This window comes from Ovis aries, chromosome 11 (genome assembly GCF_016772045.2).
Source record: "Ovis aries strain OAR_USU_Benz2616 breed Rambouillet chromosome 11, ARS-UI_Ramb_v3.0, whole genome shotgun sequence".
NCBI classification, from domain to species: Eukaryota; Metazoa; Chordata; class Mammalia; order Artiodactyla; family Bovidae; genus Ovis; species Ovis aries.
The window spans coordinates 11,382,066-11,401,122 of record NC_056064.1 but is presented as its reverse complement, the minus strand read 5'-3'; the positions used below and the strand labels follow the sequence as shown (position 1 = coordinate 11,401,122).

Here is a 19,057-nt window from a genome sequence, read left to right as displayed (position 1 = left end):
GACCAGGAGCTCCAGAACAGGAGCCTCACGGACTTGGGAAGCAAGCTGGCTGAGCACGAGTCTGCACCAGGCCTGGGCACGTGCCCTACGAGTGGCAGTGTGGTCCAGATGTATCATCAGGGCAGCCATGCTCCTGGCTAACGGGGTTCACATGCTGAGGAGACGACGGGAGCCTGCCAGCCAAGCGGGCTTCTCCCTGGGCACTTCCCCCCCGCCCCGCCCACCGTAGAAGGATGTCAGTGGGCCCAGATTGGCCTCGGGGCAGGCAGCCGGCCCAGAGTGCACACCCACCCGCCTACCCCCTGAGAACGCCCCCTGACCTGGCCTGGCCCTCTCTCCTGTCTTACAGAACTCCAGCGAGAGGGAAGCATCGAGACTCTGAGTAACAGCTCGGGCTCCACCAGCGGCAGCATCCCAAGGAACTTCGACGGCTACCGGTCTCCGCTGCCCACCAACGAGAGTCAGCCCCTCAGCCTCTTCCCTACCAGCTTCCCGTAGGTCCCAGCAGCCTGCTTCAGGCTGGCCGGCCCACTCTCCTGCCGGAGGGAGAGGGAGACGCCCCCCTGTCCGCTCCTACCCTTCAGACTCCGCTCCTCTTTGAACCCACCACCTTTCCCAAGCTTCGTGACGACAGCCGCCCAGCCTCCTGGATCGAGAAGAGACCCTTCTCCAAAGCACCTCTGCCCGCGCTGACCTCTGCCCCCGTCGTGGGGCAGGCCACGGCCGAGACTCTGCAGAAGCTCCGTCCCCGCCTCCATTTGCACATGACGTCCCGCCTCGGACCGCTTTTGTATTTTCTAACTCAGCTCCTGCTGGGGGTGGAGTGGGGGGTGGCTAGGGTGGGGAGCGGGGATGGCTCGGCGGGCATCTTGGCCCCGAGCGGCCAGCCCCGACCCAGGCCTGGCTTCAGCACACACTGCCCAGCGTCCCGCTGGCGCTGAAGTGAGGCCCGGAGTATTAGGGGAGGACGAGGGAAAGAGAAGCTCCCCTTCCTCTTTTCTCCCCCCTTCGGCTCATGGAAAGGATTTGTCTTTTTTGTCTGTAAGCCCTTGTACCCTGATCCTGTACTGTTCGGTGAAGGAAACCGTGGTTTCTGAGGCCCTGTCAAAAAGTGCACGTCTTGTTCAATAAATCACGCTGCAATTGGTGTCCATCCCTGAGTGGCTGGGGTCAGGGTTCTCTCCAAGGACCGAGCAGGGTCCTGGGAGCCTGACCACATGGCCCTGCGCCCAACGCCCCCACCTGGACGAGTGCGGGAGCTGGGGAGTCAAGGAGCAAGGAGGAAGGTGGAGGAGGATGTTTACTCCAGAACTTGGGTGGCGTCTGACAAACGCATCCTCTGACCTTCTTGCCTGTCACCGGAGCCATTGGGTTTTGGAGGGCACCCTGGGCCTCCCTGGCTGTGGCAGTCAGGTCCTTGGAATGTGCTGCTGGGTTGCCGTGGGAAGGAGAGCCTGATGAAGACTCTGGCCTTCTCTTTGGGACAGGCTCCCTGTCATTACCTCTTCTAAAGCATATATCTCTTTTTTCTTAATTTTTAAATTTTTCTTTGGCTGCACCCCCGAGGCTTGTGAGATTGAGTTCCCCAACCAGGGATCAAACCCACACCCCTGGCATTGGAAGCTGGGAGTCTTCTGGACCATCAGGGAAGTCCCATACCTCTCTTTGCAAACTCAGAAGGTGAAGAATGGGCAGAACCTTGGATAACAGGTTCTGGATGCGGTCCCCTCCCCACTCCCAGTTCTGGACCTAAGGTGATGGGCAGGAAGGAGACAAGCGCAGGGGGGGTAGCGAAGAGAGGGTGCTGAGTGGGAAGGAAATGGGTGCGAGTCCCCATCCTGCCTCCCCGGAGACCCTGGAGAGGCCTGGGGGTACTGAAGGAAACCACTGAGCCAGGCGTGCTTTGGGGTGAAGTTTAATGCAAAACCCACAGAAGAGGTGAGTTCACAAACAGGCAGGCCTTGCCTTCCAGCCGTCCACCCAGAGCAGGGCAGCCCTGGGGCCCCGGCCCTGCTCACATGCACCCCATCCAGCCCTGGCACCCAAGGACAGATTTAATCTTCAGTGGAGAGCCAGCTGGGCGTGGTGGGGGAAGACAGGACCCAAACCACGCTCCGCTCCGCAGGCTGAGTGGCCGGCCCTGCAGAGGGTGGCTGAAGCCAGTCCCTCCTGCCCAGGGACCCACGGGCAGAGGATCACATGCCCAGACAGAAGGAGGCCCAGCCGGCGGGGGCTGACAGCAACCAGCAGCTTTCCCCTTTCTGGCTCAGTTGGACACACTGATAATGCCAGGCACAGCCCCACCCCTCCAGAGCCGTGTTTCAGTCAAAAGGGGGCCAGGAGAGAGGGGTGCCCCCAGCCTGCCTGTGCCTACTGGTTGGCTCCTTGGGGCCATGTCCAGAGCTCCAGGCAGGGTCCAGCTTTCTCACCCACCCTCCAGCACACAGACGCCGGAGCAAAGATAGAGAGCCAGGAGTGCTCCCCAACCACTCAGGGGACTGACTGGCAGCCTAGAGTCAGGAGTCCTCCCTGGCTCAGCCCATTCTCTCCAGGGGGTGCAAAAAACAGCTGTGGCCTCCCTCGGTCAGGGAAAGCGGTGGGTGTAGGGCTGGACTTGCCGGCTGAGCTTGCAGGACAATCTGGTTATTCATCTGCTCACAGCCAGGGCAACTCTTGGAGTATGTGGGGGAAGGGGGAGGATAAGAGAGGCCAGATAAGCTGGCCCCATGGCGGCTGCCACTGGAGCTGGGGTTATCAGAGAGGCCTTGGGTCTGGCCTCCGGCTAATTGGAGAGGTTATAGACCCTGCCACAGCCTGTAATCAGCTGGAAGTGAGACTGGGCCCCAGGGTGGGGGGCCTTACTGCCCACTGGCCCTGGAGCAGCCAGCCTCCCGTCCTCTAGAGATAACTCCCAGGGCAATCTCTGCCTCACCTCCAGCAGCTCCCCCCCCCACCGCCCCCCCAGCAGGATGGCATCACCTAGGAGGACATGCATCTAATTATGGCCTGACCAGGTGACCTTGAGGAAGCCATGTGACCTCCCTGGTTCTTACAATGCTACCCACTCAACAGGCAAATTACTATGGACTTTCTCCCAATTTGATGGAGGGGAAAAAAATACCTTCATGGTTTGCGCGGAGGCTGATGGGAACTGGGGTGGCAGCTCAAGGAGGCAGGGCACTGTCTGGGATTGACTAGGGCCATGGCCCAGTGGCCCCACGGTAAATTCAGGGCCACCGACCTGTGTCCAACACTAGTGTCAACTCTGCAAGCAAGCCGAGGCCAGAGCAAGCAGCTGCCAGTCCGAGACTGGAAATAGTTGCTTGCTGCTGATTTTTCTGATTTTCACAGATCAGAGAATCCCTAAACTGGAAGGCACCCCAGAGAGCACTGTTCGGTCCTCATTTTGGCAGATGAGAAGCCTGAGCCCTTGTCCCAGGTTAAGAAGTCACACAGCTAATCTGCTGACCCCTGTCTGCTCCCTGCTGCCTCACGTGCCCTGGCCAGTTCCCTTAGGGGGCTCTGTTCTGCATCGACCTCCCTGTCCTGGGCCCCCACACAGTCTAAGACTCTGGCCCCATCTCCCCCATTCCCTACCCCTAAGAGCATCCAGGCCTGGCCCCTGGCTGGCTTTGAAGCTGCTGCTATGTCCCTGTGTCACTGAGAAAGCAGCCCCCTCCTGCAGACCTAGAGCTGGAAACTCTAGGGGCAAAAGGGAAGAGCATCTTGGACTATCTTGGATTCGAAGAACCCAGAGCCCCGCTTGAGGGTTGGGGCCCAGGAGTCTCAGTATTGCCTGTTTGCCTGTGCAGGTGTAGGTACTGGGCCAGCAACGACATCACTAACTTGCTAAGGAGCGGCCTTGCTCTCTTTTAAGGTCCATGGGTTCCATCTCAGCTCTGCCACCGGTAGCTGTGTGGCCCCCGGTAAATGACTGCCCCTCTGGGCTCATCTGCAAAATGGGGGGACAGGAATATACCCAGCAGAGACAAGCAACAAGGTCCAAGATCCAAGAGGAAGCTGCAGGTCAAAAAAGCAAAAGGTTGGTTGGAGGCCTAGAGGCTAATGGGACAGGCCAGGTAGCTCTTTGGAAGGGAGAGGGAAGGGCGGGTGAGGCGACGCTGGAACCCGATTGTCACGAACTGCCTCGAAGCCGCTCCAGGGAATCCGGCAAAGCGTCTCTGCAGAAAGTGAATGAAAAACCTGCCAAGAGCGCTCAGGCCAGCCCCGCCCCTCTCTCGCAGGTGGGCTGGTCCTGCGGGGGCGGGGGTCCTGCCTGTGCTTTGCCCCCTCTCTCAAGCCACGGAGCATCGTGGCCTGTTCACTCTGCCACGATCCTGGACACCTACACCTGAGAACTCACACCTGTGCAGGTCCACCTCACTTTTACCAACCCCTGCGTCCCAAGCGGACCGCTGCGACCCCGGGACCTCGACCCCAGAGCACAGAGTAGTCCCAGGAGCTCCCGGGATGACGGGAGTCCCCCACACTCTGTGGAAGTCGCCTAAAGTCCGGCAGGGACGCGTCCTGGGTGTTGGGGCCCTGCGACCTTGCTTGCCCTCGAAAGCGCGGAGCGACCACCCTCGAGGGCCAGGGCTGTCCCACGCCAGAGCTGCCAGCCCGGGCCTCCCGCCAGCCTGGAAGCCTGGGGACAGGACCCCAGGGGCCGTGCTGCTACCGGGCATCCCCAGAACCTGACCGGAAGAAGGGGCCCCGCCGCCAGGCCTCGCGCAAGACCGGCGGAGAAGAGGTCGCGCCTCCCGCGCCCTCCGCCCGGTCCCAGCCACTTGGCCCGACCCTGCGCGGGGTAATTGGGTCGGGAGGGAGGCGACGGGCGGGCGGCGACTCCAGAGAGACTGCGCGCCTGTCAGCCGCAATTTGTCTAAGTGAACGGGACAGGCCGGGCCGCTGCGGGCCGGGGTCATCGAGGCCGCGGCCCCCACCCCGGGCAGACCCGGGACTGCGGGGGAGCCAGGCCCGGCCACTGAACCGGGCAGGCTGGCGCCAAGGCTCCGGAAGGCGCGGGTCCGGTCGGGGAGACGGGGATGGGAGGCCACGCGGTCCTCCTCTTCCCTCCTTCCTGCGCACACAACCAGCCAAGGCGAAGATGCGCGCGCCCCGCGGCGACCGCACTGCTGGTCACGGGCGCAGGGCCCCGCGCGTCAGCCGCGCTCAGCCCGGGCACACTCCTAAAGCGCCGCGCACTCGGTGCCCGCCGCAGGCCAGCGCCCCGCTACCCGCGGGGACGCGTGCCCCCTCTGCCACAGGCCCGTGCCCCCCAGGCCATCACTCCAGGCGGATCTCCGCCCAGGGACACAGCCCGAGAGACCCGGGAAGACCCCCGCCGCGGCCTCTGACCGCGCGGAAGGTTAGGGGCCCGGCACCGACGGCAGCCCGCCCAGGCTCAGGGCCGCGGCCACACCCGGCCCGGGCCGCCCCCGCCCGGTTTCCGGGCTGCGGGAGGCGCAGAGGGTCCGGAGCGCGTGCAACGCGCGGGAGGCCCGAGGCCCGCGCCCGCCCGACGCCCGGGCCCTGGACGGCCGGGGAGGGGGGGCGCGGCTGAGCGCGCGTCCCCCGCCCGTCTGCGGGGCTCGACCGATGCGAAGTGACAGGGGCCGGAGCTTTGTTGTGGAGCCTCGGCCGCCTGGCGCCAGCCGCTCCCTCCCGCTCCCTCCCCCTTCAGCCCCGGGCGGCTCGCGAGGCGCCCCCCGGGGCCTCTTAAAGAGACACGCACTCTCAGCCCTGGGGACCCCCCGGAGGCGCCTGTTCCCGGGAAGGGGAAGGGGAGGGGAGACCCAGCGGGGGAGGCGCCGAGCGGGAGCTGAGCGCCGCACGGCGCAGCTCCGGGGCTGCCTGGGCCTCCCCTTCGTAGGTTTTCGTTGAGCCAAGGATATTCCTCGCTGGAGAGTTTGGCGGGAGGTGTTGGGCGCGGTGGGGGGAATGGGGACGTTAATTCAGACTATTAAGAGTGGCTGTAGCGGGACCTCGGGTTGGTTGCGGGATGGCAGGGCAGGGCAGCTGATGCGGTCCGGGCCGAGAAAGAGCCCGAGGCCGCCAGAGGGCAAGTCCGTGGCCCAGTGGCTGGCTAGGTGGGATCGTGGTCCCCCAAAGGCAGCCGCTGCACCGTCGCCACGCGGTTTCTTGGGCAAACAACCTGGGCCAGCGTGTTTCAAATTCTCTGGGTCTTGGACCCCTTTACCAGGTACAGACCTTCCCCAGGGAAATGTGCAAATTGCACACACTTAGGTGTTTTCCACGCCATTCTTAAGTTTGAAAGTACGCGTACACACACGACTTTGGGCGGATTCCCAGGCCGAATTCCTGGGTACGGAACGCTGGCTCTTATCTGGTCACCCCACCAGCTGCGCAATCCTGTCCACACAAATCCCTCCCCAGGGGCAACATCTCGCCTAAGATGGAGCCGGCAGGACTTTGCCGGGGCAAAGCGGCAATGAATCTGGCCCCGGCTGCATAGACTGCGCGACGCGGAGTCAAAGATTCGCTCTGGACAGAGAGGAGGCACTAAGTGGAGCGACCCAGTGGAGAGTGAGGTCGGGAAGGAAAACCCTCTGGGGGCGGCGCCCTGTGGCGCGCTGTACAGGGATGTAGCGAGATCTCTGGGGTCGGCTCAGGAAAGGAGAAAAAAGGTCACGGAGGCCAAACCACTCCGGCCGGTCCCCAAACTGCACTGCCCAGGGTGATCAGACTTTACACGCCAGGTCTGCATGTGCAGCAAAAGAGTCCCTGCGACTGGTGTGCGCAACGCATGGACTCTGCGGGAGCGGGCTGTACGCGCCCACCACGCCAGGGCAGAGCCCGTGCCGGCCGAACTAACTCGCATTTGAATCAGGGGTGCGGGCAGGCGTGTCACCCGTGTCCACTGCGTGGTCCGTCTTGCCCTCCGACCGCCAGGAATCAGGCAGCGTCAGGGTTCGAGACTGATCCGAGGCAGGTGTGTGGCCGCCCGCCTTAAGTTCGACACTCCCGCTGAGCACAGGGAACTACCACCGTGGGCGCGAGACACACACACGCACGCACACACACACACACACACACACACACATACCGAGGGCGGGAGAAAACCCTGGTCCTGCGGGAGAACGAAGTCTGGCTGCGGGGCGGGGGGAGGGAGGTTCAACCGCAGGTGCGCACAGACACTCAGACCCCCACACTCGCTAGTCGGCACCACGGAACCCGGGAGACGTGAGCTTTCGAGAGCTGGGAACCAACTCCAGAAAAGTGGCGTAGAGAAGATGCCAGTGTTGAGGATGAGGCATGCTTGTGTCTCTAGTACCGGATGCGACGAAAATTCGTTGGGTCAAGAACCTGGGGGCGGGATCCGCCCGCGTCTTGCCGCCTGGTGCCCGGCGGAAGGTGCGCTTACACCTTCCCGGTCCTGAGGACCCGCTCTCCTGGGAGAGCTCCGATTAGCTCCGGGACGCAAAAGGATACTGGGCTGAGTCTAGGGCTTTCCCGGAACTCCCGGTTCTTCCAGGGGCTTCCTGTGAGGGGGTCGGCGCGGGCTAGGGGGGTCCCCGCGTTCCCCGAGGAAAAGCCGCGTCCGCCTCCCGCCCCCGCCGGCCCCGCCAGGGCTCTGCCACCGCCGCACTCACCGGCTCCCGCCACCTGGGTTCCGCTCCGGGACCTCGGCAGCCGGCGCCTCCCGCCTCGCCCGCCCACCGGCCTCTCCTTCCAGCATCCGCTGACTCCCTTCGGAGTGGAGGGGCCCGGGCGGCGCCGCGGCCGGGAGCGGGGTCGGAGGCCAGGCCGGGGCGCGGGCCAGGGCTGCGGGGTCGCCGGGCGTGGGAGAAGGAGGGCGCCCCCTCTCCTCGCGGGGCCGTGTCAATGCTTTGCACTTGGGGCGGCTTGCGGCTGGGGGTCCTTCCCCGCGGGCCCTGGCGCCCGGGCGCCCCCCGCCTCAGGCCCTTTCGGCGGGTCGGTTCGGCCCGCCGCGCTCTCCCGCCCGGGCGCAGGCAGCCGCGGGCGCGGGCGGCGGGGTGGGGTCCAGGGCAGTGGGAGGGGTCTCGGGGCCCGCTGGCCCGTCATTGGTTAATATTTTATTCTGTTGACATGTTTTCTTACTGCTGAGGCTTCCGACACCTTCTCCCCGGGCCCCCCCTCCCGCTCCGAGCTTGGCCTGAGCTGTCAAAACCCCGCCCCCGGAGACCCACAATTGGTCCAAAAAGCGTAAAATCAGCAATCAAGGGGGGCCTGGCTCGTTAGCGCAGGGGATCCGAGCAGGGCAGGACATGTGAGATAGTCACAGTTTTCCAGAGATCACGACAAGATCTAACCAGTCGCGCGTGGTCCCCGGCGCCGGAGCGGCCCAGCCCAGCCCAGCCCCGCGCAGAGCCCCCGCCGCCCCCGCGCCCAGCGCCCCGCGTCCCTCGCCGTGCGCCGGACGGGGAACCGGGAGGAGCCGCCACCGCGCTTGCCACCCGGGTCGCCCTTCCTCCGTGCGCGCCGCCGCCCGGGCCGGGGGTCCGAGCCGCGCGCCCCCGGCCCCGGCCCCCGGGCGCCTGGGCCGGATGTCCCGATGAGAGAGCCGGCGCTGGCGGCCAGCGCCATGGCTTACCACCCGTTCCACGCGCCACGGCCGGCCGACTTCCCCATGTCCGCCTTCCTGGCGGCGGCGCAGCCCTCCTTCTTCCCGGCTCTCGCGCTGCCGCCCGGCGCTCTGGCCAAGCCGCTGCCCGACCCGGGCTTGGCGGGGGCGGCGGCGGCGGCGGCTGCGGCGGCGGCGGCGGCCGAGGCGGGGCTGCACGTCTCGGCACTCGGCCCGCATCCGCCCGCCGCTCATCTGCGCTCGCTCAAGAGCCTGGAGCCCGAGGACGAGGTGGAGGACGACCCCAAGGTGACGCTGGAGGCCAAGGAGCTGTGGGACCAGTTCCACAAGCTGGGCACCGAGATGGTCATCACCAAGTCCGGGAGGTAGGGCGGCCGGCTGGCCGGAGGGCGCGCGGGTGGGCGGGAGGGGAGCCCGACAGCGCTGGCCAGCGCCGAGCCCGCCGCCCGCGACTCCCAGCTCTCGGCTCCGGCCCCCGAGCCACGCACAGACGATCGAGTCGACTTTTCTCATTTGGCACCGAACGAATTTTTTTTTTTTTAAACGAAGCATCGAAGTCTCCCAATTGAAAACGAAAACGTGCTCCTGCAGAATAGTCCCCCAGCACTCAGAGTCCCAAAGCCGAGGAGGCCCCGCGGCTCGGCCCTGGAGGGTCTCAGCGGTCTCGGCCGCAACTCCTCAGCCCCGAGACCCCTCTCTCCTGCTTCGGAGGCGAATCTGGCTCTGTGCTCCGCGAAGATGCGGCGTATCCCGCGCTCTCCTCCGACCCCGGAGCCCGGAATGAGACTCTCACCCCTGCTAGGCCCAGCCCGGCCCTCCAGTTGCCGCCGGTCGCGGCCCTTCGCCGCGAGCCGCGAGCTGACCCAGCCGCAGCCTGACCCGGCCTGTGAGCCTTGTCCCGGCCGAGGAGCCAGGAGCTCCGGAGGCACACGGCTCCCTAGGCCCTGAAGCCGGAAGAAAAGCTACAATCGCCAACCGCTCAAGCCTCTGGCTCGGAAGCGGAGAATCCAGGCCTCGGCTCACTCACCCTCTTCGCCCGAACTTCAGGGTCAGGGTCCTTGTTCTGCTGCTGTAACCCAGTTCCTTCCCGCAAACTAACACTCGACCGCACTTCTGAGAGCTTCGGCCCTAAGTGGACATATTCCCACGAACGAATTTCAGGGAGGTTCATGAGAAGCGGGTTTATTTGTAAAGGCCCGGGATTTCTTTCTTGGAGCTCGGCTTTCATCTCAGATGAGGGAGAAAAAAGGGGTCACTAGACCTGAGCACAGGGCTAAGAGCAAGCCTTATAACAGGAGAGGGTCTTGACAGGCAGAAATAAGATCTCCTAGGAATAACCACCACAGGTGGAATCTCCCAGACCTTCCTAAGAGGGCAGAGCAAGGGTAACAGAGGAACACGGGTGGCGAAGCTCCAGGCGTCGGGGGAGAGGGGTCTTTGAGATCCAGTGGGTTCCCTGACCTCTCCCTCTTTCACTTTCTCGAAGGAGGATGTTTCCTCCCTTCAAGGTGCGAGTCAGCGGCCTGGACAAGAAGGCCAAATACATCCTGCTGATGGACATTGTGGCCGCTGATGACTGCCGGTATAAATTCCATAACTCACGCTGGATGGTGGCAGGCAAGGCCGACCCCGAGATGCCCAAGCGGATGTACATCCACCCGGACAGCCCGGCCACGGGGGAGCAGTGGATGGCCAAGCCGGTGGCCTTCCACAAGCTGAAGCTGACCAACAACATCTCGGACAAGCACGGCTTCGTGAGTGCAGGCCAAGTGCCATGGGGGTCGAGGACCTAGCACTGCAGGGGGTGGTGGGGAGGAGAGGAGACCCCGGTTCCCCAGAGGGGAGTGCTCGCAGAACCCCCAGAGTGCCCTTGCCCAGATCACTGCCCTGTGGCCTTTGCTGCCTGGACGCAGAGGCTCTGCTCTGCAAGCCTGGGGAATGTTGGGGTTCGTGGCCACTAAGCTCCAGGCTGCCCGCAATCTCACTTTCCAAACTCTCAAAATCTCAGGCCTTCCAAACTCCCTTCTGGAGTCCAGCAGAAGGCAGGTGCAGCTGGGACGGGTTGTGGAGCCGCTGGTCTTTGGGGTTTGAGCTTGGAAGACTGGCCCAGGACCTCAGTTGGTTCTCACCCTTCCCCAAGACCAGCCCCATCCCCAAAGGAGGAGATTTAAAAGTTCAAACAACTTCCCTCCATACCTTTTCCTCCTCCCTCAGGCAGATGCCTGACCTGGGATAAGGGAATTTGGGGTTCTCACCGTTTCTGCCTGAGCCAGGGCACCAGTGAATGGGAAGGGGCAGTTCATGGGGCTAAAGGGACTACCCCATCCGGAGGTAGGGCAGGTCGGTGAGGCCGCAAAGGTTCCAGTCTTCTCTCCCTGGGTTTACTAGGGGCTTAGGCATGAAGAGGAAGAGAAGTTAAGAGTGGAATGGTAGTGGGTTTTGTTTTATTTCGGTTTCCAGCTGGGGTAATTTTTTTTTAATGGAAAGAGAAACTGTGATAAAATCGAGGGGGAGGGAAATAAAAATTAATATGGGGCGGTAAGGCGCAGAGAAGACAGGAGAAAAGGGGGGAAGGTTTGGGGATGAGGTAGGAAAGGCAGAACGTGAGAGAGACTGAGAAAAATGGCAGGAGGTCCGGCCCCCAGAGAATAGAAAGGCTCGGGAGACAGGCTGGGGGCTGTCGGCTGACCCTCGCCCTCCCTGCAGACCATCCTGAACTCCATGCACAAGTACCAACCGCGCTTCCACATCGTGCGAGCCAACGACATCCTGAAGCTGCCCTACAGCACGTTCCGCACCTACGTGTTCCCCGAGACCGACTTCATCGCGGTCACCGCCTACCAGAACGACAAGGTGCGCGGGTCGGGCGGCCTCCGACACTCCACTCACACCCGCCCGCGGCCCCCTGCACGCCCGCCCCCCGCACCCCGCACCCTCACGATCGGCTCCCGGGCCCCCAGTCTCTGTAAGCGCAGCACCCAGCGAAACCCCCCGGACTCTCTCTCGCAAGCCCGCGACACGTACGCACACGCTCCCCGGGGCGCGCGAACAGCTGGGCGCTCCTTGGGGTGGGGATGTTTACTTAGCAATTAGCAGAGACTCCGGGCCCCGCGCTGACATTTTTACATTTTATTCGTTTATTTCTTGGCTCAGGGATGGGAATTTAAATGAAAAGAGGGCGCCCGAGGCAATCTGCCCAGGCTTTCCGGCTGCTGGGAACCTGGGGCCTAGTTTTCCCTCTCCTGGGAGAGCCAGAGGTGGGGGTGGGGGGCACAGGTGACAGCCACCACCCCTCCCGCCCCTCATCCCTCTCTGGGTCAGTTCAGGCCTGGGACCCCTTGGGATGTGCTTGGAGACTTTTCCTTCAAGGGGAAGGGCTTTCCCCTGGCTGCTCTCTTTCTACACCCTCTCTGTGCGCACCCCTCTGGGTTGAAGAACAGTGTCTGAGTGTCCTGCCGGCCGTATTTTTTTTTTTCTTTTTTTTTTTCTTTCTGTCATTGTGAACCGATCTGTCCTGGGCCGGTATATGCGTGCACCATTTGGAGTGCCTTGAATCCGTGTGGAGGTGTGTGAATTCGTTTGACTCCCTGGGCACTTGTTTTACATGTGTGTACTTGCGTGTGAGCAGACCTGTGCGTGTGGTTGTCTACATGTGTGTTTGCTGACCTGGGTGTGCTCTGCTGTCCGTGTGCTCCTGCTCAGGTGCGGGGTTCCCTTAACTCGAATGGCCGGGTGGGCCTGCATGCTCGCTTGGACAGAGTTCCACTCGGGGTGCACAGCTTTGGGCTTGTGTGTGCAAGTCGAGGGATTATATCTCGAAAATAGTTTTCGGAGGTCGCTTTCTTCGAAGTCCGCCCGCCAACCTCACCTTGCTTTGTGGCTTGGGGCGGCCCAGCCCAGGTGGACAGGTACCCAGGGTACCCTCCCCAGGGGCTATCCTCTGGGGCGAGCAGCCTCTGACCTCCAGGTGCCCCGGGCCAGACTAGAAGAGCCCGCAGCCTGACCTGGCACCGCCCCCTTGGTCCCCACAGATCACGCAGCTTAAGATCGACAACAACCCGTTTGCCAAGGGCTTCCGGGACACCGGGAACGGCCGGCGGGAGAAAAGGTGAGGGTGCGCGGGGCTGCCGGCAGGCGGGTGCCTGGGGGGACAGGACGTGGAGGGGGCCAGAGGGTGGGCTGCGCTCAGACCCGCTCCCTCGGCTCATCCGCAGGAAGCAGCTGACGCTGCCGTCGTTGCGCCTGTACGAGGAGCACTGCAAGCCGGAGCGCGACGGCGCGGAGTCGGACGCCTCGTCCTGCGACCCTCCCCCTGCGCGGGAACCGCCACCCTCTCCGGGGACGGCGCCCAGTCCCCTGCGCCTGCACCGGACCAGAGGTGCGGGTGGGGCCGGGAGGAGAAGGGCAGGGTGTCCCCCGGGCGCCGGGTTGGCTTGGCGCTCAGCATCTGGCTAACTAAAGGCCTGGGGGGAGCGTCAGCGGCGAGTCTGGGACGGGCCTCTACCCCAGGCCTCCCCTGAGTGCGGTTCCTGGCGGCCCGCAGATCCTTCTGGGCTCTGAGCTAGGGCCCTGGCGCTGTGTGACTGCGGCAGCAAGGCCTCCTCTGCCGGGTTCACTTTCCTCCCCACTGTAAATAAGGGATCTTGGATGGGGTGACCCCTACAACCCCGAGATTCCAGGAGTTCCTCCGACGTGGCCTCCCGAGAGCAGGCTTGTGCACGTCTCTCCGGCTCTGACTTCGCGCCTGTCTGTCCCCGGGCCGGTAACGCCGCGCATCCTCTCTCCCCGCAGCCGAGGAGAAGTGCGCCGCGGACAGTGACCCGGAGCCCGAGCGGCTGGGCGAGGAGCGCGCGGGGCCGGCGCTTGGCCGCAGCCCCGCCCTGGACAGCAGCAGCCCCCCTCGCCTGACCGAACTCGATCGCGCCAGGGAGCGGCGCAGCCCCGAGAGGGGCAAGGAGCCGGCCGAGAGCGGCGGGAACGGCCCGTTCGGCCTTAGGAGCCTAGAGAAGGAGCGCGCCGAAGCCCGGCGGAAGGACGAGGGGCGCAAGGAGGCGGGCGAGGGCAAGGAGCCCGGCCTGGCGCCGCTGGTGGTGCAGACGGACAGCGCGTCCCCGCTGGGCGCCGGACACCTGCCCGGCCTGGCCTTCTCCGGCCACCTGCACGGGCAGCAGTTCTTCGGGCCGCTGGGGGCCGGCCAGCCGCTCTTCTTACACCCGGGACAGTTCGCCATGGGGCCCGGAGCCTTCTCTGCCATGGGCATGGGCCACCTACTAGCCTCGGTGGCCGGCGGCGGCGGCGGTGGCGGAGGCGGCGGGCCAGGGACCGCCACCGGGCTGGACGCGGGCGGGCTGGGTCCCGCGGGGAGTGCGGCCAGCACCGCCGGGCCCTTCCCATTCCACCTCTCCCAGCACATGCTGGCATCTCAGGTAAGGCCTGTGAGCTGGCAGCAGCATGAGAAAGGAAGGGGAATCCGAGGCGGGCAGAGGAGGAAGGCATAGGGCTTGAAGGCGCTCCAGGCTTCCAGCCGGCAAGGACTCCCTCCTGGGGAGACCCGGTGGACCCTCTGAACCACACCTGCCTGGCTTCTGGGAGACCAGGACCAGGTCCAGGATTTGGCCAGGAGATTGCTTCTGACTCCTGTGTGACCTTCGGCAAGTCCCTGACCCTCTCTGGACCTATTTTCTTCCCTCTAACCCCAGAATAGACTGGGACCCATTAGACTCTTTCCGCCCTGTCCCACTGGGGCTGCCTCCAGCTTTTGTAAGTCCACTTGCCTGGCCTGCCTCAGGACATTTTTCTTGGGAACCACAGTTAGTCCCAGAAAGGCTAAAGTGGCTGGACAAAAAAAGTAGGAGAATTTGCAGTGTGTTCTGGATAACTGACCACCAAATTGACCCACCTCCCAGATGTCTTGGGCTCCTTTCAGACCCTCAGGAAGCCACCTGGCAAAGGATGGGGCTTTTCCTTCCCCCACAGTGAGTCTCCCAACTCCCCCAGCTACACATCTCAGTCCTCCAGGCCCAGGTCGAAATTCTGAGCTCCCAGGGGAGAGCTTATGAAACTGTGGGCAGCAGCAAAATTAGAAGATCCGAAGGGGAGAGTGGCCTCTTTGGTTGCTTGGGCGGAATATTCCCTGTAGAAAGATTTGGAATCTCTACATTCATTTTCTTCCCTCTGAGGTTTCTGGCAAATTGAACCCTTAAGATCTTATCTTAAGGGAAGGAAAATAGGAGTTTAGGTCTGAGAAGGCTCCTTCGGTTCAGAAGCAAATATTTTTAAAGTGGGGGGAGGGATTCTGAAATGAGTTTTAAATAGAGCTCAGCATCAGGGGTGTGTGGAGTGAACGTTGGAGGCACTGGCATCACGTATGAGCTGGTAAGGAAGCCTCCAGAAAGTGGAGTTCAGAGCCTGGAGGTTTAATTTGCCTGGAGGTATGTGAATACCTCCTCCCCAGACAAGTTCTGGTGTTGAGCATGGGCATCGCAGAGGTCACAGGGAAGTCAGGGCCTCTAGAGGCAGCCTGGTTAACAGGTGCAAGACCAGGGAACAGGCACTCAGCACTCAGGAGGCATCACTAGGTATACTGCTAGTGGTTAACCGCTCACCTATGGCCATCGTACTGTGCGTGCTAAGTGCTAAGTCACTTCAGTCTCTACGCGACTATGAACTGTAGCCAGTCAGGCTCCTCTGTTCATGGGGATTCTCTAGGCGAGAATACTGGAGTGGGTTGCCATGCCCTCCTCCAGGGGATCTTCCTATGGCCATCAGAAAGAGACAGAACCTTGGAGATCTGAAGCCCCCTCCTTCCTCTGAGATGCCAGGTCTGAATGCTCAGTAGGGCTTGACCTTCTCAGGAAGGGTATTTTGTCATCCCTGACTAAGCTACTTCCCTTCCTTCTCCCTGCCTGAGCCAGGCCCGAGGCTCCTGGAAGCCCAGCTCAGTCAGCTCCTGCCCTCCTCCCCATATACCCACATACTCCGTGGAGAGAACCATGATCTCAAAGGTCAGATAATCCAAAAGCTGGGCCCCAGGCAGTGTTTTGTGCAGGGTTTCCCAGCTACTGGGCTTTCCACAGGCAAAGGCTCTGCATTCTTTCTTCAGCTGCCACTAGGGAGCCGCTGGGAGTTCTTTGCATTCAGGCCAGTTTATGAACAGACTGGCCTCTGGAGCCTTCTCCTGGCCGGGGCAGGAAACCCCTGAGCACGTGGGCAGAGAGAGGGAGACTGTACAAAGCTCCTCCAGTCCTACGTGGCCCCAGCCTTTCAGGGCACCTGTGGATAGAAAGGCAGGGCAGGGCACTGTTGGAAGCGAGTGGCACCTCCCTGCCAACACAGCCAAAGTTACCTGCCGGCCACCTGGCCCCCAGCTGGCCTTGTTTCTTCCCCCAAGGCCCTTTGCTAGTTCAGCCGCCTGTAATGGCCTTCCCTTACTCCTAGAGTAATACCTGGCACAGAGCTTGATAGGGCCCGCTCCCAATCATAACCTTAAGTGGGCTCCCCTCTAAGCGGGTTTGGACGTAGGCATAGTGGCCCATTACTACCTGCGTTCTTTGGGGAGTAAGGTTATGTGAGCACCGGTCTTCCTGAACAGAGTAGGGCAAGGATTCCCAGTTGTCGCCCGGCCACCAGCACCCAGATCACCCCCAGGAACACCCCAGGCGGGATGCCTAACCCTTGTCTTGTTTTGTTTCTTGCAGGGAATCCCCATGCCCACTTTCGGAGGCCTCTTCCCCTATCCCTACACCTACATGGCGGCCGCTGCGGCCGCGGCCTCGGCTCTGCCAGCCACCAGCGCTGCGGCCGCGGCCGCGGCTGCCGCCGGTTCCCTGTCCCGGAGCCCCTTTCTGGGCAGTGCCCGGCCCCGCCTGCGCTTCAGCCCCTACCAGATCCCGGTCTCCATCCCACCGAGCACTAGTCTCCTCACCACCGGGCTGGCGGCGGAGGGCTCCAAGGCTGCAGGCGGCGGCAATAGCCGGGAGCCCAGCCCATTGCCGGAGCTGGCCCTCCGCAAAGTGGGGGCCTCGGCCCGCGTGGCCCTGTCGCCCGGCGGTGCGGCCAAAGAGGCGGCCAGTGAACTGCAGAGCATTCAGAGACTGGTGAGTGGGCTGGAGAGCCAGCGAGCCCTCTCCCCTGGCAGGGAGTCGCCCAAGTGAGGGGGCCCGCCCTGCTGCTCCGCTGCCGCTGCCGCCGCCGCCGCCGCCACCGCGCAGGCCTCCTGGGTTGCCTTCCCTGCTGCTTGGGACGTGTACAGCACAGAATGGGTATTTATTTAAATAAAGGAGAGAAAGCGGGCTGCAGCCGGAATGAAACCCTGATCGGCCAGCCGGGGCCTGGGACACTTCCCTGGGCCTCACAAGGAATCCGGAACAGAGTCGCTTTGGGGCCACTGGATTTGGTCCAGGTCTGCTCTGGTGTCAAGGTGTCATCGGCGGGGCCTCTCCGGGTTCCTCCAGCGCTATGGGGGAGGCCTCGTCCCTGGATCAGCCAGGGGCTGGCTGGCTGGGGAGCCAGAAGGTGCAGGGGTCAGGGGAGGAAGCTCCAAAGGCCCCTATCCTGGAGCCCCGAACCGCTTGAGAATCTGGGGTGAGGGGAGCTGAGGTCAGTGAAGACGAAGTCAGTGTAGATTTGAGCTGAAAGGGGCCTGTTCCTTTAGTCCTTCCATTTCTTCTCCCGGACAGGCGCCCCTCCCACCCCTGGGTCAGCGGAGGGAGTGGCATTTCTGCCTTGAGTCCCCAGGGGGCGGGAAAAAAGAGATATTTATGAAATAAATGGTAATTTGTGTAAATAAGCTTTAAGATTCCCAGAATATGCAAATTGGTATTAATTTATTCAAAGGTGTACATTGCTGTGTACAGAATATTTAGAGATTAACTCATAGCCTATAATTTTTTTTCCTTTTACATGAGCATCTATATTGTACAGGGCTGGGGGGTGGGGAGGAGGTCCTTGGCTGCGGGAGAGGGCCCCCGGCCCCCAGAGAAGCCTGCACCCCGCCAGCCCCTCGGCCCCTGCGCCCGGGCGTTTTTTGCTCGCCCGGCCCGCGGGCTCCACCTCAGGTTTTCACTTTTCGCTCCGGAGCGAGACGAAAACGACAAAAACTCGAGAAAACAATAAAACGCTGCAATGCGAAGTAAACGGCGCAGTGCGCTCTGTGGGCCGCGCGGGGCAAGGGGGCGCCGGCGAGCGCGTCAGGCGGGACCGGAGGCCGGGATGGCGGGGCGGGCGCCCGGGGCTCGCGGCGGCGGCTCCCCCGGGGACGGCGGGGCCGCGAGCGGAGCCGCGAGGCCGGGCGGCGCCGGCGCGGGCTGCGGGCGGGCGGGGAGGCGCCGCGCCGCCGTGAGCTCCCCGCGCGCGTCCAGCGCCGCCGCCGCCGCCGGGCCGGGGGCCGGGCTCCCTCTGCTGGCCGCTCTCCGCCGTCCGCCACTCCGCGCCTGGCCTCCCGGCTCCCGGCCTGGGGCGCGCGCCACCGTGGAATTGCATCTCCTTTCGGAGCTTCTGGATTGGGAGGGGGGCTGATAAGACGGGTGCTCTCTCTCTCCCTCCGGAGGAGGAGTTTGGCCATGGTCACCCAAATACCGAGAACCTAGAATCCTTTTCTACCCCTCCGTCTCCTGAACCTCAAAAGGACACGTTCTCTCCTATCAGGATTGTTGACCAGAGTGGCAGAGTCTAGACTGCAGGTCCTCCTGTGGAAAGCATCTATCTCTCTCTCGGGGGTGGGGGGCAGTGTATGAAGACTGGGGCTCATGAGGCTCTTTTTTCCTCTCCCACTTTCCCCCTGTACAATAGTGGGTTCAGCTGGAGATCGCGCAGGGAGTCGCACTGTGTCAGTCGCCGTTAGGCCTCGCTCCCAGTGGCCCGAGTCTGCCAGGACAGCTGCTGCCCCAGGAGGACGGCCTCTCCACCCCTCCTCACCCAGCCGACAGGTGTCTCCAGCCCCAAATCCTAGCAGTGGAAGGGGTGGGAGAGCGGCAAGTCATTCCCTCAGACCACCGCGGGGTCTGCCCATTCCTCAGCATCACCCCTTCCCAGCTGCTTCCTCTTTTTGAAGCGTGTGAGTGTCCATGATGCCCTGGCTTAGCAGGCAGCTCAACCTGGGCACTTCCGAGGCCGAGAGGCGCTGGCTTCCAGTTCACCAGGGACATCAGGGACGGTAAGATGGAGGAAGGGTGGAGAACTGGCCTCCAGGCTCCCTGGACACCTTCGTGGGCTCATCCATTTGCAAAGAAGAGAATCGTGTCCTCCTCTTCCAGGGAGGGAGCCGGCCCCCACGCCACGCTGAATTCGGGGGAGGGTGTCGGCCCGTGAACCAGTGCGAGGGCGCAGAAGACTGTCCCGGCTCTGGGGAGGGTGAACTGGGGTTTCCCTGCCTCTGACCTTCGGGCGTGCAGGAGGGCAGTTCAGGACCAGGGCGGGGCAGAAAGGCCCCTTTCTCGGCTCAAATAAAACCCTGCGTGGACAGTGTGTTTATTGGAGGTCTCTAACATTTGA

At 63.1% G+C, this 19,057-nt stretch overlaps 2 protein-coding genes across 16 annotated transcripts in view; both read left to right on the top strand.

The window, feature by feature from the left end:
• BCAS3 (BCAS3 microtubule associated cell migration factor) overlaps nt 1-1,153 on the top strand; it is a 607,379-nt gene extending 606,226 nt beyond the window's left edge. For all 14 annotated transcript variants that reach the window (XM_042255345.2, XM_042255347.2, XM_042255339.2 and 11 more), the window contains one exon: nt 350-1,153. In XM_042255345.2, the coding sequence (XP_042111279.1) occupies nt 350-498 (149 nt within the window). In that variant the 3' untranslated portion in view covers nt 499-1,153. The remainder of the gene's footprint in view (nt 1-349) is intronic.
• A 7,065-nt stretch (nt 1,154-8,218) lies between these two features.
• TBX2 (T-box transcription factor 2) lies at nt 8,219-19,030 on the top strand. Of its 2 annotated transcripts, XM_042255349.2 has the most exons (8): nt 8,219-8,931; nt 10,053-10,320; nt 11,273-11,419; nt 12,598-12,674; nt 12,781-12,944; nt 13,358-13,992; nt 16,264-16,662; nt 18,356-19,030. In XM_042255349.2, the coding sequence occupies exons 1-8, from the start codon at nt 8,537-8,539 to the stop codon at nt 18,632-18,634; spliced, it is 2,364 nt and encodes a 787-aa protein (XP_042111283.1). In that variant the 5' UTR covers nt 8,219-8,536; the 3' UTR covers nt 18,635-19,030. The 2 variants fall into 2 exon arrangements, with proteins under 2 accessions (XP_042111283.1, XP_027831129.1); XM_027975328.3 differs by lacking the exon at nt 18,356-19,030 and having other exon boundaries at nt 16,264-17,701.
• The last annotated feature ends 27 nt before the right edge of the window (nt 19,031-19,057 follow it).

What these genes read in the sequence shown, in the direction of transcription:
- TBX2 (XM_042255349.2), top strand. Translation starts at nt 8,537, where the DNA reads ATGAGAGAGCCGGCGCTGGCGGCCAGCGCCATGGCTTACCACCCGTTC. An exon ending in AACGGCCGGCGGGAGAAAAG is followed by an intron (nt 12,675 to 12,780) that starts GTGAGGGTGCGC and finishes GCTCATCCGCAG; the next exon opens with GAAGCAGCTGACGCTGCCGT. An exon ending in AGCACATGCTGGCATCTCAG is followed by an intron (nt 13,993 to 16,263) that starts GTAAGGCCTGTG and finishes TGTTTCTTGCAG; the next exon opens with GGAATCCCCATGCCCACTTT.